Source organism: Hibiscus syriacus, unplaced genomic scaffold (genome assembly GCF_006381635.1).
Source record: "Hibiscus syriacus cultivar Baekdansim isolate YM2019G1 unplaced genomic scaffold, ASM638163v2 tig00112402_pilon, whole genome shotgun sequence".
NCBI lineage: Eukaryota > Viridiplantae > Streptophyta > Magnoliopsida > Malvales > Malvaceae > Hibiscus > Hibiscus syriacus.
The window spans coordinates 1,995,648-2,021,746 of NW_024063323.1; the positions used below are offsets into that span (position 1 = coordinate 1,995,648).

General features: G+C 34.1%; 2 protein-coding genes across 2 annotated transcripts in view; both read right to left on the minus strand.

Annotated features, from left to right (window-relative positions):
- Nucleotides 1-1,672: 1,672 nt before the first annotated feature.
- LOC120179105 (caffeic acid 3-O-methyltransferase-like) overlaps nt 1,673-26,099 on the minus strand; it is a 30,622-nt gene continuing 6,195 nt past the window's right edge. Inside the window, exons 5-6 of the mRNA XM_039184814.1 lie at nt 16,446-16,450; nt 1,673-1,683 (exon numbers count right to left, since the gene is read on the minus strand). The gene's annotated coding sequence lies outside the window, so the exon portion shown is untranslated. The remainder of the gene's footprint in view (nt 1,684-16,445; nt 16,451-26,099) is intronic.
- On the minus strand, nt 12,940-18,019 carry LOC120179106 (syntaxin-132-like). Its single transcript, XM_039184815.1, has 13 exons — nt 17,956-18,019; nt 17,200-17,304; nt 16,979-17,035; nt 16,324-16,372; nt 15,802-15,890; nt 15,652-15,725; nt 14,977-15,019; nt 14,818-14,878; nt 14,703-14,728; nt 14,545-14,622; nt 13,784-13,864; nt 13,427-13,492; nt 12,940-13,335 (listed from the first exon to the last, which is right to left on the minus strand). Exons 1-13 carry the CDS (start codon nt 17,971-17,973, stop codon nt 13,162-13,164), a joined length of 921 nt encoding a protein of 306 aa, XP_039040746.1. The 5' UTR covers nt 17,974-18,019; the 3' UTR covers nt 12,940-13,161.

The following is a 26,099-nucleotide window of genomic DNA, read 5'->3' on the forward strand; positions in this document are numbered from 1 at the left end:
TCCTCTTGGAGAATCCCACAAAAATAGAGATCTAGATATCCGAAAATCACAGTATGTGAATTAAAATGAAGATAGGTGGATTAACACTTTGAGAAGTTCAACAACCACTATAAAGACAACATGAAATCATGAGAAATGCCTAGATCAAGTAAATGAAAAAAAATGAAACTCGTATGTCTCGAGTAAAGAGGGCTTATGGTCTAATGAAGGTTGTTCTATGGTGGTCGCTTTTGGAATTAACACCTTGTGCATTTGTATTCTTGTTTTACATTAGCTTATTAATTTATTTTGTTATTATTGCTTTTATAATAATTCTTGTCATTTTGTTATCTTATTTGTACTAACTTGTTTTTATGTTGCTTTTATTTTTTCTAGTATCGCATGATCATGACATAATCAAAAGGTGTTGATTTATGAGTTGTAATCAGAGTAAAAGGTTTTCATGATGGAAAAAGGGTTTCATGATCAAGTAGACTATAACACAGTTAGGGAATGCCATTTTGAGGAAGCTCCAAAACTAGAGGAGAGCTATGCACCCAAAGATCATATGTCTGACAAAGAGAAAAATGAGATGAGAGAGCAAATGTCCAAGATGATGGATAAAATAGTTGATATGGCCACAGGGAAAGGGACTTCTACAAAAGAAAGGAAATAACTAGATGAAAACAATCCTGTGAAATCAAATACACAGGGGACTACTTTAGAACAAGCTAATCCTATACAATATGAGAAATCACACACAATCACCATTCGTATCAACAACTTGTCTGTAGACACCAAGGAAATGGTGACAACTGTAAAAGTTTAGAAAAATGAAAAGAAATCATGCAATCAAAACTTGGTGGTATTTGAGAGTCTACTCCCAACGTCAGGGGAAATAAACCTGAAGACTACAGTTCAATCTAAGTCGAGAGGTGGCTCTCATTTTGATTCTATCCTCATATCATATAAGGAGTTGTATGATAAGCTTTTAGAATCCTGAGAGGTGGCCCTGCATTATGTGAAACCTTGGTAACCTCCATATCCAAATTGGTATGACGTCAATGTTCATTGTGAATATCATGTCGCAGCTCAAGGATATTCCACGGAGAATTGCACAGCCTTCAAGCATCGAGTCCAACATCTTTTGAATCATGGAATATTGGTGTTCGAGATGAAAGGTAGACCTAGTTTGGTAACTGATTGTCCTGTTAAGATAGAGCCAAAAGTGTTCATAGGTAAGGGTATCAGTGAGGGGATCCAGGAGGAAGAAAGTTTTCTAAAGTACGAAACTCAAGTTCATCATTTGAGGATTGAAAATGATAAACTGAAAAGAGAGATGGAAACCATGTGTGATGGTTTTCAAAGGATCAGTCAAGCCTTTAAAAATGTTGGTATAGGAAATACCCTAGAAGAGTGGGCAAAAGGGGTCATTAAACTAAAAAACGATGTTGAACAATGGAGAAGGAATTGCATGAAGGTCAAGCCAAGAAGTTCTCTTATTATGTACAGATTGCAGAAAAAAGTTGTAATACTACCGTTAATGATTTGAGAAGATGTCAAGTCAAATATCAGATGTTGAATATGTCCATAACCAATATGGAAGCCTCATATCAGTGTCACAAGCATGAGAATGATGCTGAGCTAGAAGCCACTATAGCCAATAACAATACATTGATGAAGCTTGTAGATCATCATGGAGATCTTGTACGAGAACTCCATAACCAAAAAGACTTTCTTATAAGGAAAAATGAACAACAGTAGCTACAACACTGATAATTGACACAAAAAATGGAAGAAAAATATGACATAATGAAATATGATATGGCCCAAGCAAGAAATGTGGCTCACATATTAGTTTATTTAAATGGTTTTCCAAGAAAATTGAAGCAGATTGACAACTCAACACCCGATCAAGAGTGGAAGTTAACTTGGATTTTGAGAGATATAGAGAAGTTAGGATTTAAAGCTATCATTTATATGTAAAGTTTGTTTGATGTACTGAAACCTTTTTGTTCAATGAAAGTTGTTTGAAGATGGTCACTCTGGAATGACACCTTTTGCATACATGCATTTGCATCGCATTTGTTTATTCAAGTATTTTACATGCATTAGTTATGAAAACATGAAAATAATTTATGGAAGATTATATGACAGCAATACCAAGATCATTCATTCATACTACTTCATCATCATCGTGAACAAATAAATGGAAGCAATTGACCAATTTTATGAGGAAACACAAGATCGGTTGCAAGAGCAGTTGACCGGGTTACAACAAAATATAAGGAATAAAGAATCGATTTATCTACCATATGTATCGAACCAAATGATCCAGGTGATGGAAAACATGGCTGTTGATAAAGAGAAAATAGCTACTACATGATATTAGTGTTGTCATACTAATGCATCAAGAATGACAACCTACCCTGGGGTATCCCACACAAACCTAGGGAAGAGCCTCATTAATCATAAGCAATTTGAAGATAAATTCTTCCTACAAAGAACTAGAAGCGATAGAACTCAGCCTGGTCCCTGATTTGGCCATCCCAAATAAATTTAGGGTACCTAATTTTGAGAAATATGATGGCACCAGTTGTCCCCTAATTCATCTAAAAAATGTTTTGTCGAAAGATGGACGATATTTAAATGATGATAATATGTTGATTCAGTACTTCCATGATAGTTTTGCTGAGCTAATTGTAGTATGGTATAACCGTTTGAACAGAGAGCAAATCAAAACGTGTGTCGATCTAGCCGATGCCTTTCTGGGGTAATATTGATATGTTAAAGGCTTATCCCCAAAAGTCAAGATCTTCAAAGAATAACGTTGAAAGCTACTGAAAAGTTTTAGAGAATATACCCTAAGATGGAGAGGGGTGGCAGCACAAGTTCAGCCGCCCATGTTATAAGAAGAAATATCATACATGTTTCATAATTCTCTTCCATCACCTTTCTTCGAGTTAATACTGACAAATTCAACAAAGGACTTCGAGGATCTTGTGACAGATGGGGAGTTAATTGAAAATGCAATCAGCAAATGAAACTTGAAAGTCACTTCCAAAAACCCAAATGAGCAATAAGCGAAAGTTGATGAGGAGAATGAATGTCACATCCAGAGCCCTCAAAGTCGCAAAAGAAAAGGAGTAACTAGTCGTTCGAACCAACTGAAGTAAACCTCACAATCAATAAGTACTTTGAAGGTATTCCAAACTTCTATCTTAGATGTGTACCCCCATTTGATTAAAGATCAATACCCCATATAAATGGCCAATGAGAGTGCCACCAAACCCTTTTGCCCACAGCTATGATCAAAATAGTGTCTGTGATTTCCACTTGGGAGCGTTTGGGCTTTCTACGGGGAATTGTAGGCCACTGTTAAAGGAGATAGAAATACTTGTTGAAAATAGAACATTGACACGAGAATTGGTGGAGCAATGAATGACGAACTCGAGTGGGGCATCAAAACACAATATGTAGCATCCAATCAAGTCAAATACCACTGTATTACATGACTAATGGGGTGTTCTAGATGAACAAGTGAATGTCATTATCCACCATCGTTGCACCTTACGTTGAAATCATCTTATTTGAATTTGTTTTTTGTCCTTTCTCATCTTTCTTGTAAGGATATTTAAATGAACTTATGCTACTTTAAGGATTGTGAGCATGGAACCAAAGTTGCAATCTTGTAGTTCTTTGAATATCAACTGAATTAAAGGTTCTTTAGATAATTGGAGTTATAAATCTTTGACAAAGTGATAAGATTGAACCTGTATAAAACAAGAGCCCTTAATCGTACTCAAGAAGATACATCAGAATATCATACCCTTCTTTTTCAAGGACCAAAATATCCTTATCCTCGCATGAAGAGACAATCGAAAGGCTTGGCATTCAAGTATGTATAGGAGCAGAAAAAATGGGACATATTGCATAGGAGGTTGCAAATTTGATTGGGTTCTACTTTTATTGATGATGTTCGATAATGATTATAATCTATTCAGATGGAATAGTTGAGTAGATGAATTTAGTTTAGGTTAGCTGCTTGGAAATTGAACTCTAAACATGAGATTTACTGACCTTCAACGACACCCATACTATAACAGTTTCTTCTTGACGAGCTTAAGAAATTGAATTGACATACCCATGAACGTAATTATATACTTATACAATAAAGCTTGAGTTGTTCCTCTAAAGCAATTGGCTAAATGCCTCGACTTTATGAATAAATTCAGTTAGCCCAATAAAGGTAATTATAATATATATATATATATATATACATAATAAAGTTGAATTCAGCTAGCAAAACAATGGTAAATTAAATCAAATTTACTAAATAAGGAGTTTCAGTAAAATGGACTAAGGGAGTCGAGGAACACATGTTATAGTCGACCTCACACAAGCACTCAGGAATTTTATATTAAGATTGATATTTTTTATAGTGCTTCTACTAAATGAGTTTACAAAACTTGAAAAAAAAATTAAAGATTTCAGAGAACTAAAACTGAAGTGTTCCAAAAAGTCTAGCAATTCAATGTTTTAGTTGTTTTATTTTGTCTGCATCCACTTAATATGTCAAGCTGAGAAATAGGGGCATGTCACAAGGTTCACATGAACATATAAATAAATGAGGATATCTCAATGGCTAAAGCCTTAGAAAATATGAAGCCAACCTGAAGTTAACCCACCAGTCCTGACACTTGTCAAAGGAGTATAACTGTGAAAATTTAAAGAACATATCTTTTTGATATTCTATGAACTCATGTTTATGATATGCTTCAATTGTGAGATTGAATTATGGAGTAATAATGTACGAAATTCTTTCGTTCTTTGATTTATAAAATAAAAAAAGGAGAAAAACATTTTTAAACAGTACAATCTCAGGTGAAAAAGGTCCTTGAAGCTGGTGAGGCTTATTCTTCCTCTATCGAAGAAAAATAATAAACAATGCCAGAATAATGAAGCATTCCACAATCATGAAAGCGAGACTTGTAACACTTCCTTATGACATTGTCGGTAACCCGTCAAGAAGCATATGATCACCTTATTCGAAAGGGGCATATCCCAGATCATAGAAAAAATGCAAGACATTTCTGTTAAAGGAATTGATCACTTCTTAAGTGTCTGTGGCATCATGAAGAGAAGCCCTCAAGTTATTCGATAACATTTCTATTTAGTTACACCAGAATTAGACCATTCAAGATAAGATATTTTGGCATAAAGAGAGCCATGAGTACCCACATTGGGGCATTAACAAAACTAAACCTCGAGGGGATCACAAGATTCAAATCAAACATACATGGTGAATGAGCCTCGCCGTTTGGAGAGCTAAGGGCATAAGATGAAAACAAAAAGAGCTTTCCTTGAGAAAGTGACCATTCATGCTTCAGTTGGAAGACAATTCCTAAGAAACAAATTTGATTGAGCAGTCAAGTCAGAGACAAAAGTGGTGTCAACGTCATATACCTGGTCATAACAAGTATTCAAGAGAGAAAACATTTCCTCCGAAATGAAGACAGAAAACAAAGACTACAATATGATCAGGCTGATCCCTAGAAGATCGCAAACCTGAACTGACAAGTTGCTCATCGATTTTGAGGCAAGATCCATCCAAAGATGATCAAGTGAAGGAAGACTGAGGTCTCCAAATTGAGGCGAGAAGAAAAATGATCCACATTTTTGCATACAAGAAAGTCATGCATTACATTTAGAGACATTTAAGTGCATTCATCTTGTCATATATATATACATAATTCCTATAGATTTTTCAAGAAAAAGAAGAGAAAGAAAAGTCAAGATTCAAGACTCGAATAGAGGGAATTACATTTAGAGTAGCAAAACCTCAAGAACTAAGGAACCCAATCCACATAAGGATCATTATTTTAAAGTGAGGCATTATATCCAATTAATATTCATTTTTAAAGTAACTAAATCTAATTTTCATAGGTTTCATGACGTGATGTAATCAAATGAATTTTAAAGAAGCTAAGTATGATTTTCAGAAGTTTCTTGATAAGTTCTCCACATAAGTTTTTTTTTTAAAAAAAAGTTAAGTCTAATTTTCAAAGGTTTCTTGACGATTACTCAACCAATATGATGGTTTTGAAAGTTTTTAAGAAACCAAGCTTGATTATCAAAGGATTCTTACTTAGTCAGTCATTCGGGCCATCACTAAGTTTTTCGAGCATAATGCTTAAATCCTTTAGGTCATCTATAAGTCTTTCGAGTAAGATGGTAAGTCCTTCGAGCCATCCATAAGACCTTCGGGCAGGAGGTTTTCACATTATTTTTGAAAAATGAGAAAATAATTTCTAAAGTTTCTCATTTAAATCTATTATGAAAATTGATTTTGAAAAGTAAGAAAACGATTTCCAAAGTTTCTTACCTAGTAAACTATTTCCAAAATTGGTAAGTCTTTCAGGCCATCAGTAAGTCTTTTGAGCATGTTTCTTAAATCCTTCAGTCATCTATAAGCCTTTCGAGAAAGTTTATAAGCCATTCAGGTCATCCATAAGACCTTTAGGCGGGATGTTTTCACCTGATTTTTGAAAAATGAGAAAGCGATTTTCAAAGTTTCTCATTTAAATCTTTTCTAAAAATTGATTTTTTTTAAAAGTAAGAAAACAATTTCGAAAGTTTCTTACTTAGTAAGTCCCTCCAGCCATTAGTAAGACCCTCAGGCATGATGTTTTCATATGGTGTTTAAAAAACAAAAAGAATGAAAAAAAAAAGAAAAAAATGCTATAAAAAATGAGAAATGCAAAAATGAAAAAAAATAAAAAAAAATTAATAATAAATTCCTAGATGTGATAATTAATGGTAGATGTATTCTTCTGAGGTTCGTCATTTGTGAGGATGGAGCAAGCCAGATAAAAAAAATTCAAATACTCATAGAGGCGATCCATTAGATTGTAAGATGAGAGGATGAATCAATTGAGGATCAATGAAGAACGCTGGTGTGATATCAAGCTTGAAGAACTGGAGATAGAGACTCAGCCAAGAGAACGAAGAAAATATGGCATCATTTGCAATGAAGACTCAACTCTTCCATAGTACAAAGAGGTGGATCAACATTTTCAATGAAAAAGTTCCTAATGTGAAGAACTTGTTCAACAATTCACTCAAATCCATCATAGAAGGAGATGGATTGACATCACCAGTGAAGAGGAAGTTCATCATAAGAAGAACTTGTTCAATCAGGTCTTACCCATCGCGAAAGGGAGTGGACTAACATCCCCAGCGAAGAGTTCATACTAAGAATAACTCACTCGATAAGAAGAACTTGCAGTACCAGAATTGCAGCAGCACAAGCCGGATAAAAAATGGTGCTTTATGTCTTTGCTTTATTCCCGTTTCACATCAATGAACAAATAGGGGCATCTATAAGCACCAATTTTTTGCCTCAAATATATTATTATTTTATTACAAAATTAATTTAAAATAAAAAAAATAAAAATGGATAAAATCCCTTAATATCCGGGGCATTAAATGCCCCGGCTATTGCCCGGTTGCAGCTGCCAAAATGCTCCAACAGGTCTCCTCCAACTGCTGCCATCACCAACTCTCTGCAACCTCCATACCTTGCAAATTGCTCATGTAGTTTTTAATTTTATTTTATTTTTTGTAACAGGGTATAAAACCTGAAGCTTGGGTTGTTCCTCTAAAGTAATTGGTTAAATACCCTGGGTTTATGAATAGATTCAGCTAGCCCGATAAAGGCGATTATAATATATACAATAAAGTTGAATTCAGCTAGCCAAACAATGACAAATTAAATCAAATTTACTAAATAAAGAGTTTCAGTAAAATGGACTAAGGGAGTCGATGAACACTTGTTATAGTCGACCTCACACAAGCACTTAGGATGTTTATATTTAGACTGATATTTTGGACACTGACACTAATAAAGGAGTTTGCAAAACTTGAACAAATGAAAGATTTCAGATAACTGAAACGGAAGTGTTCCAAAAAGTCTAGCAATTGAATATTCTAGTTGCTTTATTTTCTCTGCATCCACTTGATATGTCAAGTCGAGAAAGAGGGGCATGTCACAATGTTCACATGGGCATATAAACAAATGAGGATATCTCGATGGCTGATCCCTTAGAAAAAAAAAGGAAGCCAACCTGAAGTTAACCCACCAGTCTTGACACTTGTCAAAGTAGTATAACTGTGAAAATTTAAAGAACAATTGATCTTTTTGATATTATGTGAACTCATGTTTATGATTTACTTCAATTGTGAGTCTTAATTAAGGGGCAATAATGTATGAAATTCTTTCGTTCTTTGATTTCTAACATAAAAGAAAGGAGAAAAACATTTTCAAACATGACAATCTCAAGTGAAAAAGGTCCTTGAAGCTGATAAGGCTCGTTATGCCTCTATTGAAGAAAAAGAATAAACGATGCCAAAATAATGAAGCATTCCACAATCTTAAAAGCAAATAGTTCGATAGATCAAAAGAACTGGAGGATAGAACTTGTAACACTTCCTTGTGATGATGTCAATAACCCGTCAAGAAGTGAATGATCTCCTTATTCGAAAAGGGCATATCCCAGCTCATAGTAAAAATGCAATACATTTATGTTATAAGAATTGATCATTTCTTAAGTGTCTGTGGCATCATGAAGATAAGCCCTTAAGCTATTTGATAACATTGTTGTTTAGTGACACCAGAATGAGATCATTCAAGATTAAGATATTTTGGCATGAAAAGAGCCATGAGTACCCACATTGGGGCATTACCATAACCACACCTCACGGGGATCACAAGATTCAAATCAAACAGACATGAGGAATGAGCCTCGCCGTTTGGAGTGCCAATGGTAGAAGATGAAAACAAAAAGAGCTAAACAATTCAATTAGAGACCTTACATCAATTCAAAAACCCGCAGCACTCTTGTAACGTTTCTAATTTTTCCTTCTGAAGCCCCACTAAAGATAATAAGGTCGTGTGGGAACTAGAGATGAGATAGCAAGAAGGAGTTGGCCAATCTACCAATTTGAAAACCATCAAACAAACCCAAAGAGACTACCTTTGCTAGAAAAGGTTCAACACCTCCCCAACTAAGTTAAACATCAGCAGAAAAAGGGAGTAGCCTTGGCGGAGTCCTCTCACCATCGCGAATTCCTCCATAGGCGACCCATTAACAAGTATTGAAATGGAGGCAGAAGAAATGCATTTAACCATCCACGATATCCATCGGTTTCCAAAGCCCATCTCTTTCAAGGTTCAGAAAATGAGAGGCTATTCAATGAAGTCATACGCCCTCTTGAAATTAACTTTCAACACTAAACCTTGGAGCTCTTTTTTCTCTAGTAATTGGTTCCTTAGCCAAAAACGAGCTGTCAATAATTTGCCTTCCAGTATAAAGGTAAATTTAATCGGGCTTATAATGAAATTAATGCTAGATCTAAGCCTCCAAGAAAGAACCTTAGACAAAATTTTATAAAGACCACCCACTAAACTAATAGGCCTGAAATCCTCCAGTTCAGTCAGGTTTAATTTTTTTGGAATCAACGTAATGAATGTGTTATTTATCTCCTTCTCCCACTTCTTTCCTGAATAGAAATCCTTAAAAAAATTTAGAAACAGATTCTTAACACTTGGCCAAAACTTCTAAAGAATCTCACGTTTAGTCCATCCAGCCCAGGAGCCTTGTTGTTGTCCGAAAAGGATATAACATCCCAGATTTCCTCCTCCGAGAAGGGCTTTTCTAATTCTGCAGCTTGATCATTTGATAGTTTCAAGAAATTGAGGTTGAAAAAAATCCTGGATACTGCTTCTAATAACCATAGGATCCGAGATAACCTTATTACCAACTTTTAGTGATTTAATGGTGTTTACCCTTCTCCTGATCGGTGAACAAGTGTGAAAATAACTCGAGTTACGATCGCCATCTTTGACCCATTTGGATCTGGCATTGTGGAACCAAATACTTTCTTCATTAGTATATAGAACCCATAACTCTTTTTTTATAATCTATTAAGGATTTTTATCATAGAAGAGACCCCCCAAAAAAAATTGAAAAGCCACCTCCATGTAATGGATTTTTTCCTCTAGTTTTCGAATTGATTCAGATTGCCTCTTAGCATTGTTTCCCGACCATTTTTCATCTCAAATTTAGTTCCTTTAATTACACTCAATATACTCCTTTAGTTCTCCAACTTTAAATTTTTAATCTTGGATTCCACCATATTGACAACATCTGCATCCTCCAGCGGGTAGTTATATACCATATTGACAACATCTGCATCCTCCAGCGGGTAGTTATATAGACGGAAAGGTTTTAGCCCCCAATTCACTTCCTCGATAGCCAATTCGATAACATTATGATCCGACAGAGATTTCGGAAGAAGAATATGTACAATATTCATGTAAATTACCAAAAACTTATTATCAACCAAAACCGATCTAGTCTTACCGAGAAAGGATTTTCTCTGTTATTACACCAGGTAAAGGACCCCCAATAAGAGGGAGATTAACAAGATTAGAGCGATGGATGAAATTTCTGAATAGATTAATGATGTTCCGATTCTGAGAGGCCCCAATTTTTTCTTCCGTTTACACATACAAATTGAAATCACCACCCATCCACACAAGAACTCTCAACTGATCAATGCACGCCAGTAATTCCTCTAAAAGGCCTTCTCCTCCTCCTCAACAATAAGGCCATAAATGTTAATAAAACAAAAACTGAATTTTTTTATCTCTAATCATCCCCACAATCGCGATAAATCTAAGATGAGTAACTTGGTCTGTAACTTCAAAAAAATCCTCATCTCACAAAGTAATTAACCCCCCAAAACAGAAGTAGACGAGAAATAATGACCGTGCAACCTACCTCCTTTCAATCTTCTCAGTAAAGCAGGTTTAAAAATTCCAGTTTTAGTTTCCTGTAAAAATTCAAAAGTTGGTTTCCTCTCCTTCACCACCCTATATTTTTTTCCTTTCTTCCCAGAACCCTTATGTTCCAAGAAATAATAGAGAAATTTGGCGTAATGTAAAATTAAAGACAAATACCTTGAAACCCCAATATGGGTTATCTACTCTCTCCCTCATCCTTTTCCTACTCAAAGCTAATTACTTTATCCGCTAAACTTTGTTCCCCGCCTTTAAAAGAGATAACCAATACTTAGTTCACTTCCCAGGTATTCAGAGCTTCCAGTAGATGTTTCGAGGCAACTGGAGATGAATTGGTGGAGCTATTTTCGTCCCCTAAAGAAATCCTCAATGCACCTCTTCTCAATCTTCTATATACTTTTTTGAAAAAGTTTGTACCATTTCCACTACTCAAACAGGCTCTACCTAATATAAAGTTCTGACCCGGCTTGGGATTACTATTTGGAGTAACCTCAGGGTTCAGTCGAGAGGGATTAGGTTTAACATCAGGCCCAACAGAGCAAATATTATTCACATGCGGTAAAGTAACCCTAATCGGGGTAATATTTATAGGGCTTATGTTGGATTCCTTAGGCCCAGGAGAAGGATCAAATTCAATTTCTAGTAAGCCCAAACCCGCATATACTCCAATAAAGGTGTTCGTGTTGCCCTGGGAAAATGGTTCTCTATCATTATTCTTCGAAATATCATTCTCCCGCCAAAAGCATAATTCTGATTTTTCCGCAATATAGATACCATGAGCTTTTTGTAAACTCTATCCTCTTTCATTAATACTGACATTCTCTTTTTCCAGCCTTAATGGAGGATTCCTCGAGTCCGTCGTAGCCTTAATGTCAGAAGAGCTACGATTACCACTTGTTCTTCGATCCTCTAGCCACGACATCACTCTGTCCTATGACTCAAATGTTTGACGGTTAGTTTTCCATCTCCCTCAGAGGACTCCGACAGTCGTCATCCAAACTATCTGATGACTCCGAGTTCCATATATCCTTAGATTCGTCCGCAACTTTCTGATCAGAATACCACGACAAGGCGATGGATGATAGCCCAATCTTGATTTTTATTACAAACGGTCGCCCTTTAGTGCTAATGTACATCGACATCAGAATATCAAAAGGATTCGCCACGCTTACGATCGTTTTTGCTATTGCCAAATCTTTCTTCCTCCTCGTCGCTTCCTGGATGCAAACTAACTTGCCCCATCGATTAGCCAAACTTGAGAAAAAAATACGCATGCCAATAATTTAAAGGGACCCCAATGAGATCCACACTGCAAAAGGCCATGGGAATGTCATCCTCCGATACTAGAAGATTCAACCAATCAAACTAGTACGTTAATTCCTCCTTTTTGTTTGACCATGACTCCTTTAAAGCATCCACCTATTGAAACGTGATAATACATTAGTTCCATTCATAACTCCACCTCACCATCTTCACGTTAATCCCATCATAATTGAGAGATTTCTGAATGAACTCTAGCTCAAACTCAGCTTTTACAATACCAGTCAATGAACGTTTGATCCAGTTTGATTACTTCAAGGGGAAAACATCCTCGGTTCCCTGTTTTTAATCCCTTCTTCTATTTCATGTTCCTTCACAGACCGTCTCTCTACACGAACACTATCAAGTATCTTGTGCTGACCAAGGTTTCCTTGTACGATTTATCATCTCTCAAACTACCCAAGGATGGATCACGACTCCTAGTCTTCTTACTTCCCCTCACATCTTCAGGTTTTGAACCATTCATGACCTTCTCATTAATATTTCCTTCTTTTCGAGGTTTCTTGTATTGTGCTTTCCTTACCGAAATCACCTTCCCATTGATCCTGGCTTCAACTACTCTCCTAATAGCATTATGGAGATCCCTATCGTTGGCGAGTTCAACAAAAGCAAAAGTAGAGTTTAAATACCTGGCTTATCAGTTTATCATCATAAGCTTTAGTATTAATGCTTGTTTTAGTGAGTGTGTGTGTGTGTGTGTGTGAATTAACAAGCTTTAATAGAAAGAAACCTCAAATTAAAATTCAATTGTTGTTTTACAATAAAAATGAATACTGAAATCAACCAAGACCATGATATTGACTTCTTAAATAGAAAGATTTTCAAACTTCAATCATAACAGTATCCAATTCCAAAACCGAACAAATAGAAGGAATAAAAATGGGAGTTCACAATATAGACCTCAAATTATGCACACCATCAGCCGACATAAGGATTCATTGATGGAATTTCCTATAATGTGTGTATATGTAGATTATATATAACAAATAAAAGACAATCTAAGCACCTTTATTGTTGCTCCAAGGTTTGATCACGGCAACGACAATAATTATAACGATTAGGAGAAGGATGATGATAGCAATGCACATCCACTTTCTGGAGTTCTTTTGTAAGCTTTTCGCTCTTTGGAGGGCCGTATTCCCAGACTGCACGTGGTCCACTGCACTTGAAACCTGAAGGTTTGAAATGATGAGTGGAACGGTTTGACCGTGAGGTTTATGGATTCCCAAAAGACTATAGAGAATTGATTAACCATGCAATTACCTGAGATTCTATGTTGTCAAGCATGTCTCCTTGTGCATCAACCAGCACTGCCATGTCCAAAAATATCTGCACAACTTACATTGTTAATTATTGATTCCAATAATGTCCTCTGCATATGATCTTCAATGCAATTTCATCGCTATGGTGATTTTTGTTTTCATGCTTCTGCTTGTATTTGCAGAAATGCACATAAAGTCAGAAGATTCTTTGTTCAAGACCTTTATGAAAGGGACTCTATCCAAAAGCATTTAAGGACCGAGTAAGTGCTCTTTATTCATAATAATCAGTGTATGGGCAATAATTAAAGTTCTTATGGTCCAAATGGTGGAACCTCAAGGCAACATACTGATTCAGTACCTGTTGTAGATCAAGAAGCTTTTTCTCCAAATCTCTAACTGCTTCATGGCGCTCATGGATTTCAGATACCGCGTCCATTATCTGGAAACACACCAGACATCAACTTAATCAAAGCAAATTTCTATCAACTTATATCCACCACCAAATCACAGTTCCACTACCAACATATATCACTGCAACTTGAGATGGGGTAGAAGAAAATACTAAAAATCGAGATTCAAGCTGTTAAATAAAAGTTAAACTTTGAATATTGAAAAGGCATAATGTCAAAAGTAGTCCCTAATGTTTACCAAAATAGTCATTTTGGCCCCTATTCTTTTTTTCTAGAGTATTTTAGCCCCCAACATTTTATTTTAGGGCAAAAAGGCCCCTAACGTTTGACTGAATAGTCATTTTGGCCCTTTATTCTTTTTTCTGGAGCATTTTGACCCCTAACATTTCATATTAAAGTAAAATGACCCCTAATTTAAAGCTTCAACTGTTTGTTAACGAGCGGTTCCCATTCACAAAGGGGCATTTTTGCCCCAAAATAAAACGTTGGGAGCCAAAACGTTCCCCAAAAAAAAGAATAGGGGTTAAAGTGACTATTTAGTCAAATGATGGAGGTATTTTTTGACATTATGCCGATTGAAAATAGCTTATATCATCTTCTTCAAATAAATTCTATGAAACTAGGGATAAAAGAAAAATACAAGATTGCTGAAATTACATAAGTATGAAAGTTCTATTAATTAAGAATAAAAAAGAATTTTAAGACAAACCCGGCCTCGTCCCTGCTCCTTAATTGCTTTCTGGAATATTTGTTCACTATCTCCAGTATCAATCAATTTTTCAATTGTCTGTACATTGTCGAACAATCAGATATGTGCCAAATATGATTAAGAATTATTCATAATATCGGGAGTGAAGTAAATCATACCTCTTCATCAGGCCTAGTGCCCGTCACTGGAAATCATAATAATCAATGAAGAAGAATATTAGCTCCATATAATACCATATTATAGCAACTAAGAAGTATCAGGTGAGATCTCAACCAGTGAAAACACGTCTCTCAACAACCTCCCGATACTCTTGATGGATGGTTTCCCTCAGAGTCTGCAATAGTTAATACAAAGAACATAGTGAGGTTAAGAAATTATGAGGGTACATGCGAGCAATTATGTAACCTCTTAAAATATCTATAGCTGACCTACCTGAAATTCAGCCATTTTATCTTTCAACTTCTTTTTCAAGGAACTGCAACAAAAAAAAGGTTGTTACCTTACGAGACAGACTAAGAAAAATTTGATAAAATGCTACTGCTATCAAACCCAAAAGCTTGAAAAAGGATTTTAATCGAGGCAGAACAAAATTAGCCACATCAAATTAAGATTATTCCTTAACTTTTGTTTTCTTCAGAGGCTGGGGAGGGATGGCTGGTGCATTGCAATCATTAACACATTGGATAAGACAACACTAAACTATGGTTGAGAATTAAATACTGGCCTAAACATGAACCAAAACCACAACCGATGTAAATTTCAAGAAACAGTACAAAAACAAGCTTCATTAACTTGTAGCCCACATTCACTCCATATGCTCCTTACAAGCAAAGATATAAAAACACTTTTAAATATAATATGCTAAACAATACATGCTCCAATACTAAAGAAAGGAAGAATGTACAATTATAACAACCAAGTATCAAGGGTAAAAAGGAAGCATCCCTGGATCCTTAAAACCTATCAGATTTTGTCATACTAAACATGGCAAGGAAAGTAAAATATACCTGACTTCTGCTAAGTTTAGTTTAGATCCACATTAAATGGTAATCAATTATAACAACTTTAAAACAGAATACAAAACATAAGAAAAGGATGGAATATTACAGAGTTGTTGAAGTCCTTGACCGGTCTACACCTGTTCCTTTTCCGCATCCAGGCTTCTGCCTATTGGCTAAATTCTACCCAACATCAAGAAAAAGAAATAAGAAACCTATGAGTTACAAATAACCAAAATAAAAGCAGAAAGTAGCTTACCTCTCTGTCCAATTCCTCAATTTTCCCCTTTATAAAACGAGAAATTTTTCCAACTTCATCCACATCTTTTTCCATTCGCTGCTTAATAGCTACAGATGATAATAGCATCCATCATAAGAGCTGAGTTTAAAATATTGTTCCCAAATTCAAGCACATAAAGAATGGGCTTTATATAAAATTTCAATCGCAAAGTCATTAAAAAATATATTAAAGTAGGCTTCATAATGTTTTTCCTATACCTGCATGCTGCATCTTTAGTGAGACTGAGAATGTAAGACACAGGAAAAACTATTTCTTACATTTCAATAGCTACAGATGATAATAGCATCCATCATAAGAACTGAGTTCAAAATAATGTACCCAAATTCAAGCACATAAAGAATGGGCTTTATATAAATTTTCAAAAGCAAAGTCATTAAAAAAGATATTAATGTAGGCTTCATCATATTTTTCGTTTACCTGCATGCTGAATCTTTAGTGAAAATGAGAATGTAAGAAAACACAAGAAAAACTATTGCTTACATTTCATGGCAGGAGCCTTGGTCACTGCCTTTGACTCCTCATGTGCATCCTGCTTAGAAAATGCATCATTAGAACCTCTTAATCAATACTCAATATTGTTGCTTACAAGATTCATCATTCACAAATCCTCTGCTAAATTATGTTAATCAAGTTTCAACTGATAAGCATCAACCAATGTACAATTATCTCGGGAATGAATTCATTAAACAAGATGAAAATACTATAAAAAGTTACACTGGAATTCAACAAGCAAGCATAGACACCTTCATAATCTCACACTTTGGGGATTATGACTATAGAGAAAGAGAGAAGGAGAGTAGGAAGTAGGAACCTAATGTTTCTGAATGAGGACTTTGAAGATCAAGGAAACAAAACAAAAGCTGAATAACTTTAAAATATGGAGGGGAAAAGACCAACTATATTAAGATTCTAAAATGTTCCAACAGAATACTAGTTTTTCTTTCGTTTAGTCTAGTGCTTCCAGAAGGACTCAACAAGTAAGAAATCCTCAAGGTTTCAGTCAGTTGTGCAAAGAATAATATTGAAATTTTACTAAAATTCAGAGTAGTGAACAAAACAGTAATGACAGGTAACTTGAGGATTCATGAAGCTTTGGTATTACATAAGTAGCAGGAAAATGTACTAGATCAGATACCTGAAGCTTTTTGAGTAGCTTATCCAGCTTCTCATATTGTTTATCTATCTCTTGAACCTGGCAAAGACAAAGGATTTTATATCGAAGCAAAGAATTTAAATCCACCTATAGAATAAATATTATGACAAGAAACACAAGAGGGACAAATAAAAGTTGAAACTATGTTTTATATACTTCTTCTTAGCATACACGGAACAATTATATCAAGAAGTCCAGGGTACCTTTTTAAAGAAATTTTGAAGGCCTAGCTCATCTGCATTTGTTTGATCTCCTAATTCGATATACCCAACTTGTGATCCTTGACCTCGACGGATCTCGAATGACTCCTGCAACAAATTCAAAACAAGTAAGCAAAACTAAAGTCAACCAAGCAATTCTAATAGTTACTAAGCATAATTCAAGAAAGATCAACCCCTCTGATCATTCCAAACAAATCAAGAAATTACAGAGATACTAGAAGTAAATTTATAGACAGCAAAGTAAGATTACAAAAATGAAAATAAAAATATAAAAACTAATTTGTTAATCTTAAGATAAAAGAAAAATTAAGATAAAATAATTTCTTTTACAAACTTAAGCTATAAGCTGTGGTAATCTAGCCTTCATATCCTACAACCAATTAGTTAATTTAAAGAAATTTCTAAATAGATCTGAATAGTGCAAGATTAAACTATTACAGTATAACTAACATCCTAAATAATATTATTCAGATTCAAATTTCTCAATTCACTTTATTTTCCTATATTTTCACATTATCCAAACAGAAGAAACCAAAACTAAAATTCCCAAAAAAATAATTCTTTAATCACGTTCCAAAGAAAAATTTACCCCCAAAAAAATGCAGCTATCGTAGTAGTGGTAATAATAATAAGCTTTGATCCTAATATAAACAAACAAATCTGCATAAATAAACAAAAAAAAAAAAGATTCGACAATAGAGCAGCAACGAGCAGAGATGAAAGGGATAAATACATTACCGAAAGTAGGTCATTCATTGGTGAAAGATGAATGAGGTTCAACGACGCTTCAAAGAAAACAAATAAAAGAACGGAAGAAAGCAGGTAATCAAGAGATCTAAACGCGAATGATATAGAAACTAAGAAATCAGTATAAGTAAGACCTGGTTTCAAATTAAAAAGCAAGCTTTTTTGTTTCTGGTAAATCTTCAGTGATTTGTTTCGGCGGAGAGGAAACAGAGAAAATTGGAGGTGCGGTTGGGGAAGGTGTGAAAAAAGTACAGCTGCACACAGAAACGTGGAATGGAAGGGGAATTATTGAGTGGATTGAGGGTTAGGGAATCTTCTTAATAATGGGCGGTTGAATGTGTGGGTCCCCTATGATTAACGGTAACTATGTGGGTGCACTGTTGTCTTAATTTTCTTTTCCTTCTTCTCTTTTAAGCGCAAACTGGTAAAACCTTCGGCTTCACTCGTCTGAAAATCTACGCCCTTGTCAAAATGACAAGGATTTAATCATTCTTGTATTTGTTAAATATTTTATTCATTACATAATTTAATTCTGAATTTCAATACGTTAACAATCTGACCAGCCTATCGTAAATGTTGTGCAAGCTGCTAATTTTATTAAAGGGAACAAATATTTAGAATTATAATTAAAATTTAGAATTATAATTAAAATTTAGAATTATAATTAAAATTTAGAATTATAATTGTATTCTAAACAGAAAATTTTACGTCGCATGTCGCACATTATAATAAACCATTAAAATAATATATCAGAACACATCACTAATTAAATTATTCTTATTAACAAGCCCGACCCAATACATGTGCCAAATAGGTCTTAGTCTAGGACAACATGTTTGAGGGAGGCATCATCCCTGCTGTCAGACACAAAATGATAATTATGAATTTAACGAGTTTATTCCTTAGTTATTTACCTCACTACCAGCTCTAAATGAAGTTGTTTCTTCTCTTGCTCAAACAACTAAATACTTTACTGGTCTTTTTTCTAATATTGCCAGTAAGTTGTTTCTCTTTATCTTGTATTTCTACTCTCCATTTTTCGTCTTCAGTATTTATGTTGTTCACAGGTCTCATTTTTGTTCTTTTTTTCCTTTTTCTTTTATGAGATTTAATCATTTGCCTTTGATATTTTATGTGAAACTTGTTGATAAATCAAACTAATGGTTTTCTTCATTTCTTTTTGGCTTTTATTTCTTCTTCTCATTGATTTTGCCCTTGAACTATAGATGTTTTTGAAACTCTTTTAGCAATGTTGTAGTGGCTTCTTCTGCTAGATATTCTTGTGATTCCATTCTACATGCACAAGAAATAAAAATATTTTCTTCTGTACCGACTGAATATGGTTTTGTGGTTAGTAATCATCCAATTTCAAGTGAGAGCAGCACTGCCTCTGCAGGAGATCCATATGAAATAACTGATTTAATTGTACAATCAAGTCAGAAAGGGAAAAATGAATTTCCATTTTTCAAGGGTACAGATTCCTGTATGCTTAATTTTGAATGTCTTCTATGATGAAATTTGTGAAAATTGATGTGATTCGAAAATGTCTTCCATAATATTATTAAATAGTTGTAGTTACAAAGCCAAAAAGGTCAAAGCATTTGAAGTTTTTAAGTTCTGCATATGCTCTCAACGGAGCTACGTTTCAATTAAAATCATAGAGTTTTATGGTTAATAATCTCCCCTTTTTCTTTTGATCTCTATTTCTTGTGCTTCTTAGTGAGAAACAGTTTTAATTATGGGTATAATATGGGATAATGAATTATTCCAATCTTTCAAAAAAAATCAGGCTTATTGAAAGAGCACAGAGGACTGTTCGTAAATAATAGAGGTTTTTGTTTCAAAAAATGCACGAAGGCATCGTTTTAGGTGATATTTGTAGCCTTGTAGGTTTTGGTTTGTATTAGTATTGATATTGTTTGACTATAATTTCTATTACATTTTTGTTTTAAAAAAAATTATTTATGTTTTGTCTATTATACGGTACAAGTATAGGGGCATAAAATTATTATCTCGCCCAAGATATTAAAACTCATTGGATCAGCCCTTCTTATTAAGTAAATATTAAAATGTTTAATTACATGTTTTGTACTTAAATTATCACTTTTTGCGTTTCAGTATCTAAACTTTATTTTTATAAAATCATTAACAGTAATACTTATGTAGCATGAAATATAAATTTTTATATTATTTTTTAATTATTACATCACATCTTTTTTTGTCTATTAGTATTTTTTAATTAATTTTATTTAACTAATTAGGTGATTACACCTATGTGAATAAAAAATTAGAAATTATTATTGCTATTATTAAGAGTTGAACTTATGTCTTTTTCACGAGATAGAAATTACTCAACCATTAAATTAAGCTACTCATTTAGATAAATATCATCACATTTTGTATTTATCTTATATAATAATATCATTATAAAATCAATATTTTCCGATGATTATATGATTCAAATATGAGACACTTTAAATTAATGATTGATAGCTTAGCCACTCAACTATAGGATGGATATTTTTTTATTATACTAAACTTAATACTTACTTATATCATTATTAAATTAAAAAGGTTAATTTTTATTTTATTTAAAAATTAAAAAAAAAATTATATATTTTTATAAAATTTGCATGGAATCATCATAAAAAGTATATGTTAGGATTTTCGGAAGCTCGAATCGACAACCGGAATGGTTTGCAAAGAGGGGTCGGAACGGTTTTGTGTTTAGGGAGTAAGGAGATTGAAAAATAGAGAATTGCACAGCGATTTATAGTGGTTCGACTTTCTCAATCAAAGTCTACGTCCACTACCTTAGCTCCTCACCAAGGATTTTCCAACAAATTCACTAATTTGTTCTTTCTTTTGAGGATAAAGAGTAACCTTACAAACTCCCTAGTTTTTCCGGGCTAAACTAGAACTTTTCCCTAGCTTTTACACGGGCTAAGCTAGAACCTTTCCCCTTTACGAAAGGATAAGAAATATAAACAAGAAAACCTCTCTAAGATAGGTGTTTACAAGATTGAGCTCACAAGAACAAAATATATACAAGAGAAAGATGAAATAAGAATGAAAAATTCTTCTCTTGTGTTTGATTGCTTGGATAGTTGTTCTATTACTTCTTCAAGTGTCCTTAGCTTGTATTTATAGCTTGGAATGTGTTTGAAGTCATATCTAGCCGTTGGGGATGTTTTGGAGCCGTTTGGGAATGATTTTTCTGCAAAAATAGGCTGTCCATAATGGGGGGAATCGGTACCCCTTCATAGGGAATCGATATCCCTTCATAGGGAATCGATACCCCTTCATAATATTCAAATATTATGACCGTTGGGCTGATGAACAGTGAGGGAATCGGTACCCTCAAGGGGAAAATCGGTTCCCTCCGAGTAATCTGTTATTTCTCAGAGCCAAACCATGCAGGGGGGGAATCTGTACCCGGGGAATCGATACCCCTGGGGGAATCTGTTCCCGGGGAATCGATACCCCCTGGGGGGAATCTGTTCCCCCTGGGGTGGAATCTGTACCCCTTGGACAATCTGATTTTTCTTAAAACCCTTTAAAAAGAAAATATTTTTGGCTCGATTAAGGCTCGAAATACTTTGTAAAATTGTTTTAAAATAGTTTAAGTATAAAACACAATTTTACATTTTAGTAAGGATTAAAATGAACTTTGAAAGACTTGGAGTAATATTTTGATATTCGAATAATTACATCGAATATACTTAGAAAATCTTTTGTAAAATCTTAAAATTCATTTAACTTAATTTGTTATATCGAAACATCAAAATGTTTTCAACAATCTCCCCCTTTTTGATATAACAAAACATTTGAGTAATTTTAAGATTTTGAAATCAAGTTTGAAATTACTCCCCTTTACTTTAACACTTCTCCACTTTAACACCTTCACACTTCTCCCCCTTTTTGTTAAATCAAAAAGACTCTAATCTTTGAAGTTCAAAATAACTTTGGAGAGTAAGTAGTAAATTTGACATTTTAAAAATCATTTGAAAAAAAAAATCAAATCTCCCCCTCAATAAATGCATTCCAAATAAAAATTTTCTTTTAGGATCTTGACACTTAAACAAAATTGAATTTCAACAAAGAATAACAAACATGTTAGTAGCATATGAAATTCAATATATCCAAGACTAAAATACTTTATGCAATACCAATTGTTGAATTTAAGATCATATGCATAAAGTTTTCTAAAAATGTTATGCATTTGAAATTTTTTATATCAATTATTAGAGGGATATCATTTTTATTTAAACCACATGCATAAACATTTAAATTTAGGTCAATTTTTTTTAAAGATTTATAAAAATCAAAGTAGTTGAAAAGTTGATATCAATTGTTAGAGAAATATCATTTGCATTAAAATAAATTTTGACCAAAATTTTATTATGATGAACTAAAAATTCTGAAAAATCATTACAATTTTAAAATGTTCATCATAATCATCTTTTCAACATACATGAGATTAAAACAATGATGCATAATCATTTAAAACCAAAACTCATGCATGCTTAAAATCAAATGAGCAACCAAATAATCCAAAATTAAAAGTATTAAGCTTAGAGGTTACCCATTCCTTTTTCATGTATGGCTAGAGCATCTTGAATATCATCATTTTCATCACAATTGCTTCCACACGACTACAAGAGACATTTAAGTAGATTTTGGTATCCAAATTGCTTTGGATCCTTGAACGTTAGTTACAATGCCCCTTGTTCCTTTTGGAACCCATACTTGCCTAATTTTAAAATGTTTTCCTTTCTTCAAAGGACAAGTATGTTCCATATGACCATGATAATGGAAATGTGAGCATTTTGCCATTTTTAAACATAATAGATTGTTTTTAGAAATTAATTCTTTTTCTTTTGTTAAGCTTTCAAGCTTAACTTCTAACTCAAAATATTTCTTTTCTAAATCATTTATTTTGATTTTTGAAAGTTCTAAATCATTTTTCAAAATTTCATTTTTGATTTTCAAAATCAACTCTAGCTTTCAAAATCGATTTATTTTCAATTTTGAGTTTTGAAATTAATTTCGTATATTTGGAATTCATGGTCTTAAATCCCAAATACAACCTATTATAAGCATCTTGTAACTCATCAAAAGTAAATGAATTAAATTCATTTGAGTTAGAAGATACCTCGAATTCTTCATGAGTGGTCATGAGGCATAGGTTGACTACTTCATCTTCATCATTGGAATCATCTTCATCACTCCAAGATGTAACAAATGCCTTCTTCCCATTTTTCTTTAGAAGAGGACATTCATACATGACATGCCCCTTTCTTTGACAATCAAAACATATCGGGGGACTCTTCTTCTTGGTTGATTCATGTTTCACTTCCTTGGAAATCATGAATCTCTTGAGTTCCTTCAAGAGCTTGACCATCTATTCTTTTTGTTCATCATCGTCTTCACCCACCTCATCACTTGCATCTTGATAGCTTTCATTGATGCCTACGTCCTCATTCTTCTTCTTCTTCTTCTTCTTGTTTTTCTTCTCTTCCCTTTCTTCATCTTCCTTCATCATCATCTCATGAGTGAGAAGGGAACCAATTAGCTCGTCGAGAGTGAGAGACTTTAGGTTTCTTGCTTCGATAATGGCCGTCTTCTTTTATTGTCACTCCTTTGGAAGAGAGTAAATCATCTTCCTCACAAGCTTCTCATTTGGGATTACTTCTCCATATCCATTGAGACTGTTGACAATCATAGAGAATCTATCCGTCATAGCTTTGATGTTTTCATCGGGTTTCATCTTGAAGTTCTCGTAGCTATGGTTGAGAAGACTTTTATTTGATTCTCTCACTTCGTCGGTTCCTTCATGGGTGACTTGGAGCTTATCCCAAATCTCTTTGGCACTGGAACAAGATGAGACTCTTCCATATTCATTTGGGCCTAAAACACAAATTAGAATATGTATAGCCTTAGAATTAAGCTGAAAATTTTTCTGCTCTTCTCTACTCCAATCGTTGTACTTGCCAGGTGGAAAGGAGTAACCGTCCATTATTGAGTACCAAGCTCCTAGATTGTATGATTGACTGAAGTACATCATCTTATTCTTCCAATGTGAATAATTTTCTCCATTGAAGAAGGGTGGCTTGTTGACGGATAGCTACGAGAACTTCAAGATGAAACCTAAAGTCATTACCGGAGGAAAAAGTCATTTCTTTGTCGGTTGCGTCGGGAATTGGTAGAGCTTCTTCTAGGATCGTCTCAAGGTGGTTAAACATTCTTAATGAGTTAGGCTCTGATGCCAATTGTTAGGATTTTTAGAAGCTCGAATCGACAACTGAAATAGTTTGCAAAGAAGCAAAAAAATATCATTTGTCTTTAGCTAATAGTTTGAAAACAATTGATTTGATAAATGAATATAGAAATAGAGATAACATTTTATTTTAGATATTATTTTGCCCAAGGTTTTAAGAATAATTGAAAGAAAGAAGTTTTCAATTGGTAGGAACTAGAATGATGATCCAAAAAATATGATAAGACGAGATTATGGTTTTGAAAGAACATAAAAGATAAACAATCCAATTATAGGTCAAAATCCTACAAACTCTCGAACTTTCCCTGATAAAAATTGATTTTCTTGAGCTTTCACAATTTGTGAGTATTGTCATTGGTACCTTTTAACTGATATTGAAACCTTATGCCCAGAATGTCACTTTATACCTCATAATTTGGGTTTCTTACAATTTATTCCTTTAATATTATACCTTATTTCTTCCTTCATATAAGTTAAATTCTTCTCTTCTGCCTGTGGTTTTTTTCGTTTAGGTTATCCACGTAAATTTTGGTGTTCTTTGTTTATGTTTTCTTTTTCGATCATGTTTATTTGCTTGCCGATAATCTTTCTAATATTATAACATGATTTAGATAAATATATCAAAACACAACTCAATTTTATATATAAAAAATCACCGACTATAATTACTCTTCACTCCGTAGGTGGATTGCCACCCATTTTTACTCAAAAGTTTAGATTCATTGGATAAAACATTTAACGATAAAAAAAGCAAAAAAATCTCAGTTCTTTTGACTAATAGTTTGAAAACTATCAATTTGACAAAGGATTATATAAAGAGGGATAACATATTGTTTTTTCGTTGAGTTTAGATATTATTTTGTTCTACGTGTTGAGAATGATTCAAGGAAAGAAGTTTTCAATTGGTAGCAACTAGAATGATGATCCAAAAAATATGATGAGACGAGTTATGGTTTTGAAGGACCTTAAAATATAAACAATCCAATCATAGGTCAAAATCATGCAAACTTTCAAACCCTCCTCGATAAAATTGACTTTCTTGAGCTTTTTTTTATGAAACAAGAGGAATAAAATACACGAATTAAAACGCTGGTGTCAAAACACAACCAATAGCTTCTTGTTGCACAAAATCGATGACCTCCATTGGCGGAGTAGTGAAAACCATATGGACTTAGCCCCTCGCTGTAGCTAACTTCGCTAACGTATCGACCACCTTGTTTGCATCCCGGTGAATATGCTTCAAAACCACATTCCAATCCCGATGTATCAACCCCTTAACACAATTAAGAAGCGTGATGATCGAAGCTCTTCTATAATTTTCCTGCAACATTCAAACAACCTCCAAACAATCGATTTCTACCATTACTTACCTCTCCCCAAGATTCCAAGCATGAGAAAGTCCTTCATGGACACCCCACAATTCTACTTCAACAATATAAGAAATACTGATTGCTTTAGAGAAACCAATCATCCAACCACCATTCGAGGATCTAATGACACCCCCACATGTAGCAAATCCGTCACCTATTTTTAGTGAACCATCAGTATTAACCTTAAACCAATTAAGAGGAGACGGAATCCAAGGATCAAACGTATTCAACAAACGACGAGAAGATTGAGCTAATGATAAGGCTGAATCTAATGCACTACTAGCTTCACGGCTTAGTCGATTACCGCGCACTAGCACATAATCATTCTCAATGTACTCCGGGTCAAAAATCCTCCTATTCTGATATTTCCAAATTAACCACAGAATCGATCCAAACAATAAATCCCAATCCCCTTCTTCTCTCGCATAAAACCCCGGGGAAGCGAAATTAATCTGTAACCATTCTCTAAGATCTCTTGTGAAAAA

Coding starts and splice junctions, on each gene's coding strand:
- LOC120179106 (XM_039184815.1), bottom strand. Junction 16,373..16,978: donor AGCTACTCAAAAAGCTTCAG/GTATCTGATCTA, acceptor TTTTCTAAGCAG/GATGCACATGAGGAGTCAAA. Junction 13,865..14,544: donor AGGAGCAGGGACGAGGCCGG/GTTTGTCTTAAA, acceptor GTGTGTTTCCAG/ATAATGGACGCGGTATCTGA.